Source organism: Fringilla coelebs (genome assembly GCF_963513975.1).
Source record: "Fringilla coelebs genome assembly, chromosome: 2".
In the NCBI taxonomy this organism is placed as follows: Eukaryota; Metazoa; Chordata; class Aves; order Passeriformes; family Fringillidae; genus Fringilla; species Fringilla coelebs.
Window position 1 is genome coordinate 63,969,438 of NC_140029.1, and position 18,654 is coordinate 63,988,091.

An 18,654-nucleotide genomic window follows, 5' to 3' on the forward strand; every position below is an offset into this window, starting at 1 on the left:
AATGTTTGTACACAGACCTTCACTCTTTCTTCTAGGAAATTTACAGGTGTTTTTCCTTGTTGTTTGAGACATGCTGCATCATATCCCCACCTTCTGATAGACTTGATAGAGTCATTTGCCATATGGATTTAACCAGGGGCGTTGTCATTTCTCTTTAAAAGGTTGCCTTTGGCAGCCTCAATTAGACTGATGTCCATTTGTCATTTTTTGAAGAGGGAAGGAGGGGTAAGTAATTCAATTGTGTTTAAACTGAAGTGCCATAAAATAGTTAGCTTTCCTTGTCAATCACACCAGCAAATCATCTTTGTAAGTTAATATGTATTATCCTATGGGAAAGAAAAGAAAAGGCAGGAAGGCCTTAGCTAGCCAAGCAAAGTGGTAAAAGCTCCAAGCACTGGAATGTATGGTCTTGTGTTCTTTAAATTGCCTTTGTAGTTTCCAGCCTAAGTGCTAGGTTCTCAGGAGAGGTCAGAAGCTGCTATTTCAGTGTTCTCTCTGAAGGGAGCTGGTCTGTAATATCCTGGACATTCTCTGATCCTGCTCACCTTTGTGAAAATGAGGAGGAAGCTTGTGTAACTTGCTTGTGATGGCTTTCACAATTCATTTTCAGTAAAGATATTATTGTAGCAGTGTTTCTCTGCCAGCATGTCCACAGACCAGCATGTCCATAAGTATTAATTCAGAAGATTAAGGTATATTTGTTTTATTCCTTTTCATTAGAGAAAAGTCCATTTATAGTAATAAATAAAAGCAACCCTTCCAGACATATGCCTTCTTTAACAGTAATATCCCAAAGTGTGTGCTAACTTTTAAACATCCTCTGCAGGCACATAAAGCAGTGCAAGCAGTATGTCTCTGAGCTTTTCCTTGCTCTGTCTTGGGGGTGAGCCAACAGACTGGGTCTGCTCCCTGCTCCCAATTATGTCCACATTGTATTCTCTCTCTCCCTTTCTAACCTTTATTTTGGCCCTTGGGAAGCAGTTGCCTTAAGAAATCATGTCCTCAGTTTTCTTTAAAAAATACAGTGGAAAAATTGTTCTTGAATGTTAGGGCTCCTGTATCTCTGAAAGGGTCAGAAGAAGAGCAGTAAAAAAAAAAATCTGTGTGTTTGCAGTTAAAACAAATTATCTGGTTATCTGCAGAGAAGGGCAGAGGTCTTCATACACTTCCAGTGAGTCTGAATCTTTAGAACAAACAAAAATAACTTCCTGGAGGTTGGGTGGAAAGCATTTAAATGGAAGCTTTAAAAAAGCGGCTAGTAGATCTTTTTCTTTCCAATTTCATTATCAAAGCTTTTGTGTTTGTAAGTAGTCCTGATGCTTGCTTTGCCTCGCACTGAACATCATGTTGGTAATACACATGGTAGGTCGGATATCAGCTTTGCCCAAAACACATTCTTCCCACATGATCTTTTGTTAGTTTTAGGACCATCATAATAGGATTTCCTTTTCTTTAATTATCTTAATCATGTGATTTAAAACAAAAAAAATTACCTTTATTTGCTTTTGGCTTGCTAATTACTGTCAAATTGTCATCAATTATTTGGTCTCATTAGTGAATTTCCTTGATGTTACATTGTTTCCAATTATCTGCAGTTGTACAAAAGGCCTGACTAAGCCATTGTCCTGCAATGAACTCCAGATGGGCAGAGGTGTCTGTTTCAATGGGAGACCGAGTTCTTCCTTTGTGTGTAACCTTGAATGCAGCACACTGAGCCATGGATTCTGATCTAAGTTTATTTTGTTCCATTAGGAGACTGCATCAGATTCTCCCTTTGCAGATTAAGGCAGCTCTCACTTAACTAGCCCTTGAAATTCTTTCTTGTCCTGCCTGTCTCTTCTGCCAGTGCAGTGTTATCTTGCCCGGTGTTAGAGGTGGAGTATTGCTGAATATTTCTGGTGTACCAATCCAATTTCTGTTGCCCCCAAATCTGCCAATAGAGGGCAGCTTCAATTTTGCTGTTTTTAATACAGTCCAGAAAAAAGGCAAAACTTAGAGTACATGAAGCAGAAGTCCTGAAGTGGAGTTTGTGCTTTGCTTTGGTAGGGATAGAGTTATCTCTGCATTTTTAATATGAAATTACAGATACTATTCTTCTGTTTGTTTCATTAAAATATTGGAATTCTTACTCAAAAGAAAATGTTGTTCACACTCCTAAAAAACATCCTAAAGCCCCAAAAAGTCAATATATTGTGGAAGCTTACTTTTGCATATCTATCACCTAGATGGGCGCCTGCTGTTTGTTACGCCAATGGATCCCTTATTTCTGATACTTTACTACCTCATAAAGGCAGACAAAGAGGTAAGCCTGCTTTATTTCTACCTCTGGAATTCTCAGGAGAAAGCACTATTTCTAACTTCAGTTCTGCAGAAGTTATGTTAATTTTACAAAGAGTGGCTTCCATAATAGTGGAAATTTAATTTGCTTTTACAGCAGTATTATCTTAACACCTAGAAGTATTTTTGTTTCCATCAGGTTTTTTGGTTGGTAAATTATGCTACAAGAGTCAGCTTTCAATCTCAACAAGCACTAATCACCTTCTTTTTTAAGAGAAGAGAATCTCTTTTGTCTTTTTGTGAGAGCCTGTCCCAGAACTATTGAATTTAAAATGCTGACATGTCATCAAAACAAACTAATGCCCTTTCTGAGGCATTAGTAAAATGGTTATTTTGGGAAAGAAGGCGAAAAGAAAGAAAAAATTGGATGCTATGGAGGAGGAAGGAGGAACATTTCTGTGGCAGTTTGAACTTGAAAGGAAACAACAACATTTGTAGAGATGCCATATCATAGAACAGCAATGGGATGATTGAGTATCCAAAAGTTGGGTAATTAAAAAATGGGTTCCTTGATTTATAGTGGGTGTAAACCTCACTTAAATTTCTGAAATATATCAAAAGTCGTAGGCAAATTTTCTGATTTTTTTTAATAAGCAGCCTGTGGAAAAAAAGGGGCACAAAATAAAATTGAAATGTTGATTTTTTTGTTGTTGTTGTTGTTGTTTTGTTTGTTTGTTTGTTTTGTGGAGGCAGTGCACTTTTTGCGTCCTAAGAGTTTTTGCTCTAAAAGATTTTCTACAAGGTTGCTTGCTATTCTGCTTTAGATTGCAAGCGGAGAATGCAGGAGAACAAATTATTTATGGTGAAGATATTAAGTCTCCCTCTACTTTTGTAATAGTAACTTACTGTTCTGCCATGATTTTTTAATTATTTAAGGTATATAGTGTGCAGATGTATTCTGTATTTCGGTGGCCAGGCTGGTCCATCAGAAGAGGTCATTCCACAAGGAGTTCAGTTTGTTCCGTGGGCACTGCACTCTGACTTCATCGTTCCTTTGAAAGCTTTATACCAAACTTAAATTAGGAAAGTAGTAAATCTCTCTTTATGTGGAGTGATGTTGAGATAGCCTGAGTAAAGGACAGCTACTGCTGCTGTTTCTGTGCATGGGAAGAGTCCTGTGCTGCCCTTCACTTTTTCAGTACATTGTTTTCTAGGTTTTCTAGGCCAGGCATGATGCCAGATAAATGCATAAGGCTGTTGTGGGTCCTAAAAAAGGGTAAATGCTTTCCTGCATCACCTTGCCTAAGTTAGTGTATTCTACAGTCCTGTGGCAAGGTTAGCCTGAATGCAGCACAGTCACTTCCAGTTTGAACTAATGGGTATCACTGGATGTCACAGAACCACCCTTTTCACTGTCCTTTGCTTTTGATAGTGTGATGCAGGATTGCTTGGTGTGTCTCTGAGCAGAGCCATCCCTTATACAGCACCTTTCTTGGCTTAGGCTCTCTGCCCATGCATGAGGTAAATGCAGCTGTCTTGCTTTGGGACACAAGCAGGTCAGTTATCTATAAGAAAGAGCTTATTGCAGTTTTATTTTTGTGTCTCCTAAATTCTTTTTGCCATAGTTATTGTGCCTTTTCCCTTTTAAGGAGAAGAAACTCTCTAAATACTTTCTTGGTTCTGCTTTTTGTGTGTTTGTTTGGGATTTTTTTTTCTTGTTTTTATTCTGATTTAACAATAGATGGTTACTTTTATTAAGCCTCTGAGTGTCTAGCAAGAGAATTAATTAATCATGAAAGCAGTGTACCCCAAGTGGGTTTTTTCATGCTGACCAGTATAATGAGTTCAGCCTTGGCTACAGAGACCACGCGCTCTCTGAGCATGAGAAGTTCACAGTCTTTGTACTGATGCACTAAAGGATCTTTCCAAAGGGAAGGTTGCCAGTTGTGCCAAACCATGCTGAATGATTATGCATTGTTTGGCAATGGCAGAATTTGTTTGATGGTTCTGTCATGTGTGGGGCTATTTAAGTTGTGCCAAAATCACTTTATATCCCTACTCTGGCCAAACTGGAATTGACTTTGCAGAGGTGAAAGGTTAGTACTGTGTTCCAGAAGCTGCCCTGCTCCTTTGAGATTTATCTTTGTGGAAGGAAAAGCAAAATTTGAATGGAAGTTATGACACTGGGTTTAATCCAACAGGTTTTGGTCTAAAACACTATTGGCACACACTGACTACTGTGTCTTATGTCATCTTCCAAAAAATCCTGCTGTACTTCACATTAGTTTCTTCCCATGTTGTTTTAAATTTGGCCTTTTAAGTGCAGTGTTTGAAGAGTTCAGCATTTTGCAGGTATTTACTGGTCTGAAATAAATATTTATAGCTTGCTTTGTAATCAGTTTCTGAATGTGTCATGTGTTACCGTTCAAAATACGATCTTCTTTAAATCCTTTATTTTAAAGCTATGGCCATTGCATGCATATATATTTATATACATATGTGTAGTGTGTATATATGTGTCTTAACATTTTAGTAATGCTTTTGTAATCCCTTTGATGTATTTTCAGCAGCAAGGAAAGTTCCAGCCACTTGATCAAGTTGTGCTAGACTCAGAATACCCTAGCTGCCCATTGCTGCTGAAGTGTGCAGATGTTAAACAGTACATACAGCACGTAACAGAAGAAAAAGGTGAAAAAATGGGGTGCAGGGGGAGGGAGGACAAATAAAAAAAGACTCAATTTGTTAGTGTCACCTCATTACAAGATGGATTTTAATATTGCTTTTTGCTTTACCAAACAACTGAAGTGCTGGACACAGCTGTACTTTAAAAACAGAAGCTTAGGCTTAGAGCTTGTCATTGCAGTCTTGTGAATAGAAATACGTGGATCTTAGATGATCTGCTGCAACTCTGAAAATCTCATGCAGTCTTGTTGCTGGGTGTCATACAAATGATAAGCCAATCAGAGCTGGCTTCTTGACATTGTTGTATATGTCGTGAAGTCTCTTTGACTTGGATCAGAATTTTACATTTTTCTAAATTCTTTATTTAGTGTAGGATGGTCTGGCATGGAAGTAGTCCATTTTACTTTTTTCATTCTTTGCCACAAAGCATTGAAACAATAAGTAGAAAAAAGCTGGAGAAGAATGACTATGCTGCTGAGAAAGAGGAACGCAAATTTTCTGGCTTTTCATAATTTAGTGTTGTGGGTTTACGCTTAAAGCTTAATTTTTTTAAAATACAAAAATTGATTGGGATGCATAAGTATATGAGGGAGAAAACTCAAATGAAGAAGGTTAGCAAGCTATCAATTCTGTGCGTAGTTTCCTCAGCCTTTGCTCAGAATTCCCTTTGGTGTGAGAGCTTTCATTTTATTTGAGGACAATATATGCTTTTTAGGGAAGGGACAGGAGCTTGACATTATTTTTGCAGGTTTGCAGATATGCAAAACATGCAAGACCTCAGTTTTTATTTTCAGTCTTTTGAATAGCATTCTTCTTAGGTTTGCTAACTCCCATAGGGAATGGAGATATCCTTACATGCACATGGAGATCTGCAGGAGAACATACAGGAATCTTTTGCATCACCAAATGCAAAAGTAGAAAGCTGTCTGATTCTTATGCACAAGAGCTCCTCCAAGGAGTTGAGATTAAAGTTAAAAGATAGATTGAAAGCTATGAACATTAAGAAGTTGCTTTCACAAAGCAAGCTGACCCTTATCATTGATATGTATAAAAGAACAAATATTTTGATGATCTACAGATAATTGGAAAGTAGCTATGGAAAGGTGATGAAAAAATGAAGTCTGCTAAGTAAAAGACCAGACCTCCTTCTAGCTGTATAGAGCATTAAGGTGTTTGGGTGGGGTGGAAGCTGTCAGTTAATTTAGGTGAACAAGTGTAAGTATTTTGGGTTTGATATGGTGCATGTGCAGTAGGATAGGGAAGTTGCATTTGAACTTCAGGGCAGGAAATGTTTCTGTTGAAAATGCTCTCTTTCACAAGGGAGCAGAAAATCTAGGCAGCAAGGCTGTTGTCACTTTCTGTTTGGGACTGGAGTAGTTGGAATTATGTGCTTCCATAAACATGTAATTGTGGAGTAATATTACTATTCTTCCTGCATTTCCAAGAGAGCCTACAGAAACATTGAGTTGCATTTTGTATCATTTTGGACCAAACAATCTTTTTCTTTGGGTGAGGTCTGACTTTTGAGAAGGCTTCTCTAGGACAGGTGCATCTGAAAAGCAAAACCCTTTTGCCTTCTCATGAAGTGAGAGGTATTTCCATTAAAAATTATTTTTAAGCTTTCAGGCAGTTGTTGTGCCCCACAACTTGTGTAACTTGGTAGCCAGGGTGAGAGAAGAGCTGTTAAACTTCTGTGTACAGAATGACACCATCATCAAGGTTGGATGAAACCTTCAAGATTGTCAATCCCAGTGTCAACCTAGCACTACCGTAATCACTCCTAAACCATATTTCCAAGTGCCACACCCAGTCTCCTCTTGAACACTTCCAGAAATTGTGATTCCACCTGGGCACTTTATTCCAAGGCCTGACCACCCTTTCAGTGAACAAATTCTTCTAATACCTGATGAGAACATCTCCTGGTGCAACCGAAGGCCGTTTCTTTTTGTCCTTTCACTTGAGACATGGCAAAAGAGACAACCCCCACTTCAATCCAACTCCTTTTTCTTTCTGTTAGGTGTAGAGAGCAATAAGGTCCCCCCTGAGCCTCGTTGAGAGTAAACACCCCCAGCGCCTTCAGCTGCTCCTCATCAGACCTGTGCTCCAGACCCTTTACCAGCTCTGTTGCCCTTCTCTAGACACACTCCAGCACCCCAGTGTCCTTCTTGTACTGAAGGGCCCAGAACTGGAGGTGTGGCCTCATCAGTGCTGATGGGGACAGTCAGTGCCCTGGTCCTGCTGGCCACACTATACCTGTTACAGACCAGGGTGCATTGGCCTTCTTGGCCACCTGGGCACAGTCTGGCTCATGTTCAGCCGCTGTTGACCAGCACCTCCAGATCCCTTTCTGCTGAGCAGCGTTTCAGCACTCTGCCCCCAGCCTGTAGTGCTGCAGAGGTTTGTTGTTTGTTGAGCCAAGTGCAGGACCTGGCATTTGTCCATGTTGAGCCTCATGCCATTGGGTCTCGGCTCATCAATCCAACCTTTCCAGATCCCTCTGCAGAGCCTTCCTACCCTGCAGCAGATCAGTACTTCTGCCCAACTTGCTGTCTTCTGTGAACTGACTGAGGGTGCACTCAATCTCCCCGTACAGATCATTGATAAGGATATTAGATAAAGAATTGGCTGGCTGGCTGCCAGCTGGATGTAACACAAGTCTCTGGGCCTGGCCATCCAGACTGGTTTTTACCCAGCGTAGAGAGTACCTGTCCAAGCCATGAGCTGCCAGCTTCTGTAGGACAGTGCTGTGAGAGACAGCGTCAAATGCTTTCCAGAAGTCTAGATAGACAACATCCACAGCCTTTCCCTCATCCACTAAGGAGGGCACATTATCATAATGGAGGTCAGGTTGGTTGCCCATCTCAGAAGGGGAAAAATGGAGCCACATCCTTTTGGCTGTCATACTTGAGCTGCATAGGAACTTAGGACAAGGTCTGGAATGTTTTTTTGAAGGGGCACTTCCTCCAAACAACAGTACAGCCTTTGGGCCGTATTTATGTTCCCAAAACAAAACTTTTAAAACAAGTGTTTGCTATAGAAAGGATCTTGTGTCTTGGTGTAACTTCTGTATCCATTCTGATACTGTATTTGCAGTTATTATCCATCTGGGAGCATCCTCCCATAAACTGTATTCTGTTACACAGTAGTGAAGATGCTTCACTGCTTGGTTTTTTCCATTTTAAGTAATCTATTATGTACACCCATGAGTTTCTGTCATTTTGCCAACAAATTGTATTAGCTGTTAAAGGTGTGTTCACTTCCTGGGTTTTCTTTTGAAATGTGAGGTCAACAATGCTTTTGTCATAAAAACTGTACCCACACGCACTCATCAGGTTTGTGTGATGTTCTTGGATTTTCGCAGGCATGTACCTGCATGTACATGCTACTTCTTTTCTTGTTCAGGTTTGGATTGGGTTACAGTGGGGCTTGTTCTTAGGATTTCTTTCTTTTTATAGAACACCAAGAGTACTGTTATGCAACAAACCCATTGGCACTTGCTTGCCTGTCATGCACACATCACCTTTCTGTTTAATCCACTTCTATGTGTTTCATATTCTCGTGTCTTTTATTGCTTGTAAAAAATACCAGCATTATGACTTCAGGTACTCCCTCTTTTCTGGCTCTTAAGAGCTGTTGTCCATTTTGTAGCCTTTCTCATTTCAGGAGTAGAGCATTAGGGCAAGAAATACCAGTTACGTTAAGGCTTCTGCAGCTCTGTTCTGCTTGACAGAACTTAACAACATAATTATTTCACTCTTCATTTAGTCTTAAGACTTTTAACATCTGTCTAAGAAATTCTTACCCCAGAGCACTCACAGTTTACACTTACTGAATTAGCAGAAAATCCACCTTCCCTGGCCTCATTCTTGAAGGGCACTGAAAATTCATTTAGTTGAATTAAATTCTGAATTACCTGCTTTAGTAGTTGTGGAAAGGGTGTGTTACAGCTCACTAAGTCTGGGCGAGGCAGGTTGTTTGCTAATAAGTTCTGACGTTGGATTGAATGTACAGTAGAGAAGGTTTAAGAAAGGGTTATGAATTCCAGTTCTAGAGTGTTACTCTTTGTTTCATTTTGCAAGGCAAAAGCTGCACTATGATCTTGTCTGATGTGATTAACATGAAGAGCCAAGAAAACTTACCTGATTAGAAGAACTAAATAATATTGCCAAGCTTGTATTCCCAGGAGGTAGGAAAAAAGGGGCCCTATAAGTTTCAGAGTTATGGAAAACACTGAGAAAATGGATTTTAAAATGTGCTTTAGGCAGTTTGCTCAACAATACATCAGGGAAACTTCCAAGTCTACATAGCGATTACCCGATCACTGAACATATTATTTAATTGTAGAACCACTTATATTCCATCTGTATTTCTCAAACCCAATCTTTCCAGATGTCTCAGACCAGTTTTATAGGCACCAGACACATTAGGGAACAAAAGGCTTTCCAATATATACTCATATTATCAAACGTAGTCACTAACTCTCACCAATATCAAATGTGCATCACATGTTAAATCCACGTTCCAATATTGAATCCTTTTGTCAGCAGTTTGTGACTTTCATAACTCACTTTAATTCTTCAGAGGTCTTGAATATTGTCAGTTTCTAGGGTTTAATAGTCAAAACTGTCAAGCACACAAAATATTTTCAAACAAAGTGATCTCTGAAGGGTTCAGTGTAATTATTTTTCACATGTTTTAATGAAAATGGCTTCACAGTTTTACATTTCCTTTCCCTGAGTCACTCTGAATCATGCTGTTGTGGGGGAGTCTGCCTGGGAATCCAGACTAGAATTACTTTTCAGCATGGGTTGGGGGATGGTGCCCAGAGGATGTCCCTTCCTCGAACTTTCATAGATAAGAGAGGAATCCATGAATTGTACTCACTGTGCTTGAACCCAAACCATGTTAGCCGTTTGAGAAGCAGGTTCAAGTATCCAGAGAGTTTCTCCATTTTCTGCTCCTTTTCTTTCAGAGCCATTTAGAAGCTTCTAAGTCCTAAAGCCTGCAGCCAGCAATGTCACAGCTAATTGTTTTACCTGCAGCTCATCATTAAGCAAAGTGTACATTAGTGTATTTTTTCATTTTTGCTCTGAAGAATTTTTGTATTTTGCTATTATACAACTCTTGAGACAGATTTAAACTTTTATCTTGCAAACAGCTTTCCTTGACCTCTCTATACCCCCTGCCATGCATGCAGAAAGAGCACATAATAGTTCACTGTTTGTGTGCAACTTGGAAGAACCAAGATAAACCCCAAAGAAGGAAATGCTGAAGGAATCATAAATAATATGTTGTTTTTTGCCAGGGGAGAAGGAAAATCCATGAAATGAGTGTTGGAATATGACACTGTATCAGTAAATGACATGAAACAGATGTAGGTATATATGGGAATGATATACAGGAGATCAAAACTTATTGAAATAACTGAAAAGGACTGAAGCATCAGTCCCCAAAATCTCCTGTGAAATCTTATTAGGCATCTGATTCCATTTCCCAAATGTAGATTTCTGTGAGTTAACACTGAATTTTTATACTAAAATTTCCCTGAGCCTTTGTAATTTTCTCTTTTGCCTGGATATTTTGAACTCATGTATCTCCAGATTACATGTGAATAGCAAGTGCTCATGATGCCCTCGTTATTGCAGGGGAAGCACTCTCCAGAATTCTTAGATCATCAAGTTAATTGGTGTTGCTCCATGAGTGAATTGTGTACTTCCTCCCACAAGGAGTGAGTTTCACTATTTTGGATTCTGTATTTTCTTTTAGCATTATATTGAATTATGTAAAAGGGGGATAGAAGTAAAAATTCTGCTTTAGTCACTCTGACATGAGAGAGGAGAACTGATAGGGAAAGGGTTTATTGAAGAGGTGGTGGATGGAAAGTAACCAAATCTCTTTCCTGGTCTCTTACTAGGTGCTGAAATCCAGTACATAAAGATTTAAAATAACCTGTTGATTTTAAAAAAAAGAAAACAAAAAAAAAAAGAAAATAATGGAACCAACATTTTGTGTTATGAGATACATACTTAAAATCACCAGTCTGGGGACACAGGGCAGTGAAGGTGAAGTGAAACTACAAGGGCTTAAGAAGAGTCTTAGTGAATAAGAGAACCCAAGATTACTCATAAATAAATAAAATCTGTGCTATGCTGAATTAGGTCCTAATTAAAGAACCGTCAGATTGTCCAGACTTGTTCATATCAGCTCAGTCTATTTTTTTTTTTGCTTCCAATATTTTTTAAAGTTATTTTCTGTTATCAAATATGTGCAAGATGCAAATTCACTTTTGTATTCTATCTACAAGTTAAAAGATTTTAAAGGTATTGAAAATGCAATCCAAACCAGACATGACATTTTTTCCCTTGCTTGTTTTTTCTCAGAGATTGGCAGTCAGAAATTCCACAGATACAGCCAAGAGAAGACACTGAAGTGGTTAAAGAAAAAGGTATTGTGTTTCCCTTTTGCTTTAAAAATTGCTATATTTTTTAAATGGAAATGCTTTTTAGCTTGTCCATATTTGCATTGGAGCCATGTGCTGTGCCTCAGTTCAAGGTATATGTCCTGTCCAAGAAGGACAGACATCACAGTAAAGTTGCTGCACTTGGGAATGTGATCAGGTGTTAGAGATATTAACAAGCTTGTTGCATTTCTCTTTTTGACGGGACTGGCCATGAAAGGGGCTTATATGGGGTGTGGGTAGGAAGAAGCTGTCAGCTTATTGCTGTGGGCTTTGCATAAGGTGAAGGGCTTGCTTTTGCTTTGTCCCTTTCACAGACGGGCTAGAGGAGAGTTTTAATTGTCACAATTTCTAAATTCTGCTGTGCTTTGAAGCTGGACAGAACTGCCTTGGTTTTGTGCTACAAATGTGTTTCCTGAAGTTTTGGCAGAGTTCACTCAGAATGGTCCTGGTTTGGTTGCTATTATCCTGATCCAGTCATGCTGTTCAAGACGTCTGTAGAGTTTGCCAGAAATAAACTAGTGTTAAAGCTAAGCTTGATGGGGTCTTTGTTTTGGTATAAAGAAGGTGAATTTCATTTTACTCATGCACATGTGCCCTTAATATGATGACACTCTATAGAAAAAGAGGGTGTGCATCACATGATGATGAGGCCTTGTCATTTATATTAATCAATACAAGCACAAAATCTGGTGCACTTTCTGCAGTGATGAGGCATGGGAATGAATACCTATTTTGCAATGATTAGCTGAATATTTACATGTGAACAGGTACCTGTTAAGTGTTGTTGAAAATGCCTTCATCTGACAGTTTTCTCTCTGTTGGATCCAGGACATCAGTGCCGTGTAAAATCTTTAATCTTTGATTTCCACCAGGACTGCCTTTGCCATCTTGCTGAGCTCAGGGGTGTTCTCTGAGCAGGTGCATTTCTCACCTGTGTAATCATGGCTGTTGAGTCTGAGTAGCTCAGCTCATCTTAGGGTGCTGCAAAAGTGGTGCTGTGTTGCCAAGGCAACATGTTCAAAGACATGCTAGTTTCTTTGGGTTTTTTGAGCTCATCTGCTAGTCATTACAAATGTATATTAAATTTCACCACAGTCCATAACTTGAGTGTTTTATATGCTTGAAACAAAATTACAAGAGCTTTGTCACTGCATTAACATGTGCATAACAATATTGATACAGGCATTTCATTCTTTGGTTTTCTGTAGGTTAATCAAACAGTGAAAGCACTTAAAAGCGACAGTATATCAGTAGGTGAAAGGGTGCTTGCAAGTACATTTATCAACAGTAAACAGATCACAGATGCTCAGGAAGGTAAGAAAACTAAACATCGTAATGAATTCCATTTTTGTGAAGTCACATAAGTAGAGATAAAACACATGATTAGAAACTAAAATATATTGAAATTGGCCTTTGCAGTAAATTTATACCCTGTACAGAAAATTCCATAGAAGTTGTGACTCTGTGCCTTGGCTTTTCCAAGTTCTTTGCTATCTTCACCAGATGACATTGTAATTAACAATTACAATGGTCTCAGCTGGGGTTCTCTTAGCTTCTTCACAGTACAAGGAGGAAACTTTCTTCACAGTGAAATATATGCTGAAGTGCTTTGCTGAACTGAGGCTGTGTTAAGGAATAGGACACATATTTATAATGTATATGAGTTCCCACCCAGTAAGTGTGTCTGTATTAGAACATGCTTCTTTTCATGATTATTTTTCTTAGGATGCATGGAATATTAGCATTCATAGAATTCTTCAAAATGGTGAAGGGATCTTAGGAAGTAATGGTCACAGTGAAAAGGCTCCTGGTCCAAACATTACTTTATGCAACAAATGTGTGAGTTGGATGATTTTTGTGGGTGCACTGGCATTTTACCATCCTCAGCCCACTACATATGCATAAATGTGTAATTATTAAGGACAAAATCTTGATAATATGTGTATTAAATTATAACAATCCTGTTACCAAAAAGTCTGGTGAGATCCTGTTTGCTTCTATTCACCATTTTGCTGGGGAGGGCAATGTCCTGAATGCTACCGACACAAAATTCTGTAGAGAAACCTGAAAATGGACTCAGAATAAAATCTTCAAATGTTAGTGAAAATTAAGAGCAGTTTAGAGCAAGATGAACCAAGGCAAATTGTTTCTTATTACAAAGACATTCAGAAGTCTTCATGCTATTGAAAATTAAGGAGAAACCAAGCAGCTTGCTGACAAAGTGGGAAATGAGCTACCAAGTCATGATATCAGGAAAAACAACATAAATGAGATTTACGAGACAAATAGACAATTTTATAGAACAGAGATTGTAATATATGGTTTTTAAAAAGAGAAAAAGTTGCAAAAGTTGTGACTTTAACTTCACAGTAGATTTTTGTCTTATTCCTGACCCCTACTTTTTTAAAGAAAGGGGAAAGTGTCCTGGCAACAACCATCTTGACTATGCTTAAATCTTTTTCTCTGAAATTTATAATTACATATTTCATCTGCAGTGTTTTTTTTTCCACCTTGCTCTTTATTTGTAGTGACATGATTATAGTAGTCTTTTTAAAAACCTTGAGTTTTCATATTTGAGAGAGCAGCATTGAAATTGGGAATACTGGGGTCTAAAGCAAGTGAGTTTTGGAGGTAGTCCCGCTGTATGTGGCAAGGTGTATGACAGGAAGTTAAATGGGCATTACTCAACACTTATTTCTAGTAAGACTCATTTTCTTGTCTGATTTTCACTGCTGTGACAGTGCAATTTATTTCTGTACAGAATTGTTTTCGTTGGGGTATTATGAAATTCCAGCACCTTAAAAATAGGTCGGTATATGTAGTTAGCATCTACAGGTACTGTAAGGCAAAAATAGGGGAGGATATAATGAGACCAAATAGGGAAGTAGGGGAGGTTTATCATATGGAACTTGACTGTTTCATTCAGAAGACAAAGAAGGGAGGTGTGCAATATTCCTGATGTTTGATGAAAGATTAATAACAAAGCCTGGTGTAAGAACACAGACTCCATAGGAGGCAAATGGTGGTATTTTAAAATTGGTAAAGGAAGTCAGTGAAGGTTGCTTCAAATCAGAAATGCAAAGGGAATGTATTTTGTATTTAGTATGAAATAATAGCAGTTGATTTGGACTCACCATTCAGTGTCATAATACAAAGAGCGAAATGATTGGAATATTTTTCTTAAGCAATAAATTGGACATATTAAGTGCTGAGGTGAAATTGTTTTGGTTTGGAATTATTTCTTGTTCTCTCCTGACCCCAAAGCAGACTTAGAGAGTGAAAGATCTTTGATGAATTTAGGAAGTGAAGGAAGGAGAAGTGCAGATAGGTGATAGTAAGAATTTATTATCAGTACAGCTGAAATGCGTATGCTGCCGTCAGTTTGTTAATGCTTTCTCCTTCAATGCCAGTTTGCATTGGGCTTTTCAGGTTAAAAAAAGAGAAAATGGGAAAAAAAGATAAATTTATCTCTGGCACTAAAGTAATAGCTCTTTGCCACCTTAAGGTTGGTATGCCATGTGCTTCTGAACTCTCTAAGTGTGGAGGCATATGAGCAGATAAACTGGCCTGCTGGAGTTGGAATTCAGAGGGGAGATTTTAACTTAATATCTGTCTGGCAAATGCTTCCTGTGCATGGGTGCAGTTACTCCCTAGCAGCCTCAACAACAGCAAGTTTAAAAAGTCCAGCCCACGATCAGTAAGTGCTTGTGTAGAACGTGACCGGAAAAGATCTGGTTTAGGACTTTGTGTTATAAAAGGGTCACTTTTTTTCCCCAGTCTCTCAGAAGAACATTTATAGCAGGAGTGCCCTGTACTGAAAACAGCTTCTAGTAGTTCATATTTCCACAGATAATTATCCTGTCTTGCCAGTGATGTTTAGATAGGCCTTGGCATTTTCTATAAAGTACTGAAAATTAAGTACAAGACTTTGAAATAGACTCATTGTCTCATCTAATTGTTTTCAGTTGAAGCCAGAAAATGTTCTTTAGTACTGAAGCCCTTGCCAAATAATTGTAAGATCCAGATGCTTTAAAATTAATGATTGCATGTTCTGTTGAGTCAGCTTTTTACTTTTGCAGGTTTTTAAAATTTAATTTCTTCGGAAAAATACACGATATCTAGTACTCTCAGAAAGTGAACAGCTTTTGTAAAGTACATGCAGCAGATATTAATAACATGTGCTGACAAAGTGAGTGTAGTAAGTCTTTACTTTTTAAATAAACCTACAAGTGTCATATAACATAAACTACTCGAGGCAGAGAAGCATCGCAGTGTATCCATTAGGAGTCTGTTGTGAGTGATTCAGCCTTGTGCCTCATGGTAGCACATGCAACATGGCTAAAGCAACGTGACTATGTAACATGAATGTTCTTTTTCTCCTCCTTCCCACTCCCTGACCTCTTCCTGAAGACTATGTACGGTATGCCCATGGGTTAATATCTGAGTATATTCCTGAAGATCTGAGTAAGGAGTTGTTAAAGTACTTGGGGTAAGTATTGTTCCAGCTGGCTTATAGCTTTACATGGCGTGGATTAATGTCCATTTGGTCATTTCTGTTGAATACTGAGATTTGTTCATCAAGGTTGCAGTGAATGACACAATGAGATTATATTTGCCACACTCGAAATGTGATTTTTTAAACGTCGATTATGGGTTATTTTTGGCTTTCCTTTGGTGTTGAGGACTGTGAGCTGGGGGAGATGTAACGTTAAAGTCGGATATGTCTGTTACCACTCTTGCCTGATGAAACCCTGAGTAATGTATCCTGTTTGAAAGCAAGTGGGAGGAAAATCCAAAAGAACAGTTTGTCCAGAATTGTCAAGCACAAACAGCAGAGCCAGGAATTGAGTCTTCATCCCCAGTCCTCTTTCCTTTTCCCTACTCGCTCAGTGCTGCTTGGATTTGACTTATTTATCTCACCTGTGTTAGTTTGTATTTAAATCTGGAAGGTGAGCCAACATCCTCATCCTGGTGTTCCCTGCCAGCAGCAGACTTGGCTGGGGTCATCACTGGGACTCTGCACCTACTCATCAGTTCAGTTCTGTTCAAAGGCTTCTGTTGTGGTGGCCTTTGGAAAAGCATGCAATTTGCAGCCTGGAGCTCCATAGCTCAACAGTTTCATAAGTCAAAAATAAAGTCCATGAGCTGCTTTTTTTTGCAAGTGCTTGCCATGTGTGAGCAGCTGATAACCAAAGCAGCATTCATGAAGAAGGATTTCCAAACTTTAGGTTGTGCAATTCATCTCTCTTTATTTTTAATTTAAAACCTTTTGTTCTGCAGGCTCCCAGAACTTAGAAGCCCAGCACCAGAGCCACCAGTGAAGGTAGGAGAACATTAGGATATTAATAGATGTAAGTTAATTTTTCTGAGTTATTATTGAAACTGGTCCAGACCAAGCATTGGGTACAATACATTAAGTAAGGTGGCCTTGTGAAAAGCCAGTCTGAAACAAGCTCAAGAAATTTACCAGGTAACTCGTATTTTTAATAAGGAATATTTGGGTTGGTTTTCCTGCTTAAAAAGGGGGAGGGGAAAAGAGAGGCATATTTTATGGTTTTGGTCAACAGTCTTTTTCATACATGTTTTGCTTATTTAGTTTTATTGAGGTTGATGGGACAATATGACCTCATAGGTTTTCTTTCATATATAATTTATGAGGACCCTGAAAGGGACCTCCTGGGTCATGGATTCCCAGACAACCATGTTGAATAATCTCTCATACATTGACCATTCTTCACTGTAAGGCTCATTAGGATTTTTTATTTCCATTACTTCTCTTGGAAGAGTGTTCTATAACCTCATTCCTGTGATGCTCAGAAACCTTTCTGTAAATTCCACCTTGAATTTATTCATGGCCAGTTTATTCCCCTGCCCTTTTGTGCTAACTTTATCATTGTTTTTTGAAACTGAAATGGCTCCTTTCCCTCCCTAACATTAGTTCTTTCAATGTGTAAAGGGAAAACATACATGCTTTGTGTTTTCATTTTGAGAAGCCACTTTGGTTGTGTGAGATGGGTTCTCCATTCCCTCATTGTGGAAACATTTCTTTACACCTACTCCAAGATGAATTCAATTGTTTCAAAGCAGGTGACCAGAAAAATGTGTAATTATTTCTGATAAAACCTTTACTCATACAATATGATGGCATTCTTCCCTTCTTGTCTTAGCTAGAAATACTTTGTCCCATTACAGACTAGAATCCCATTTGCCTCTATTGATGTGTGATCAGATAGCTCTCTGTTGTGCTGTGAATAGTTAAGATACACGCTTGGGTTGGTTTTTTTTCCACTGCAGTTTCCACTTGATCAGTTCTCAGATTTACAAGAAATTCATGGAGTTAGTTTCTGCGTACATGACCTTTTGCTTCTTCTGTACATTTAATCTGGTTTTAATGTTTCCAGTCTTGAAGGTTCCCTGACTTTTTTACACAGTGTTAAAGGCTCTTTAGGTGTTCATAATGCTATTCAGTGGTGTACATTCAGCAAATATTAGCATTCTATTATTATCTTTAATTAGCAATTAACTAATAATCTCCATCTGATTCAATTACATCCCTTTATGCATTATTTGCCTTTGTTTCCCTTTTTCCCAGTTTCTCACCTACCTTAAACTTCTTATGCAGTATTTGTTTTCTGTAATTTCAGCTGCTTCAGTGGCACCATGTCAAGTCCTCTGGCAATCCTTTACGTTCTGTTGCCAGAAAATGTGTTATATTTGAGAAAATAAAGGCAAGTTAGTAGGCATTACCTTGTTTTGGTTTTAGGCTGAGACATACTGAGAGAGTGTGGGTTGTTCAGCCTGGAGAAGAGAAGGCTCCAGGGAGATCTTAGAGCACCTTCCAGTACCTTAAGGAGGCTACAGGAGAGCTGGAGAGAAAACTTTTTAGAAGGGCATGTAGTGACAGGACAAGGGGCAATGACCTTAAGCTGAGAGAGAGTGTAGGTTTAAAGTAGATTTGAAGGTAGCGACCCAGTGGAACAGGTTGCCCAGAGATGTTGTGAACTCCCATCCCTGGCAGTGTTCAAGGCCAGGTTGGATGGAACTCTGAGCCACCTGGTCTAGTGGAAGGTATTCCTGCCCATGGCAGGAGGGTTGGAATTAAATGATCTTTAAGGTCCCTTCAAAGCCAAACCACTCTATGATTCTATGTTTCATTTGCTCTTTAATTATTCTTTCATCTTTCACTTTTTTCCCCACTCTCTTCTCCTGAGTCCTACTATTGCTTTTTCTTCCTT

General features: G+C 38.8%; 1 protein-coding gene across 4 annotated transcripts in view; it reads left to right on the forward strand.

Annotated features, from left to right (window-relative positions):
- Positions 1-18,654, forward strand: part of RNASEH2B (ribonuclease H2 subunit B) — a 43,217-nt gene that overhangs the window by 14,159 nt on the left and 10,404 nt on the right. For 3 of the 4 annotated variants that reach the window (XM_084200927.1, XM_084200924.1, XM_084200926.1), the window contains exons 4-9: positions 2,226-2,302; positions 4,845-4,965; positions 11,340-11,404; positions 12,628-12,733; positions 15,830-15,908; positions 16,700-16,742. In XM_084200927.1, the coding sequence (XP_084057053.1) occupies positions 2,226-2,302; positions 4,845-4,965; positions 11,340-11,404; positions 12,628-12,733; positions 15,830-15,908; positions 16,700-16,742 (491 nt within the window). The remainder of the gene's footprint in view (positions 1-2,225; positions 2,303-4,844; positions 4,966-11,339; positions 11,405-12,627; positions 12,734-15,829; positions 15,909-16,699; positions 16,743-18,654) is intronic. The other variant, XM_084200925.1, reaches the window with a different exon arrangement.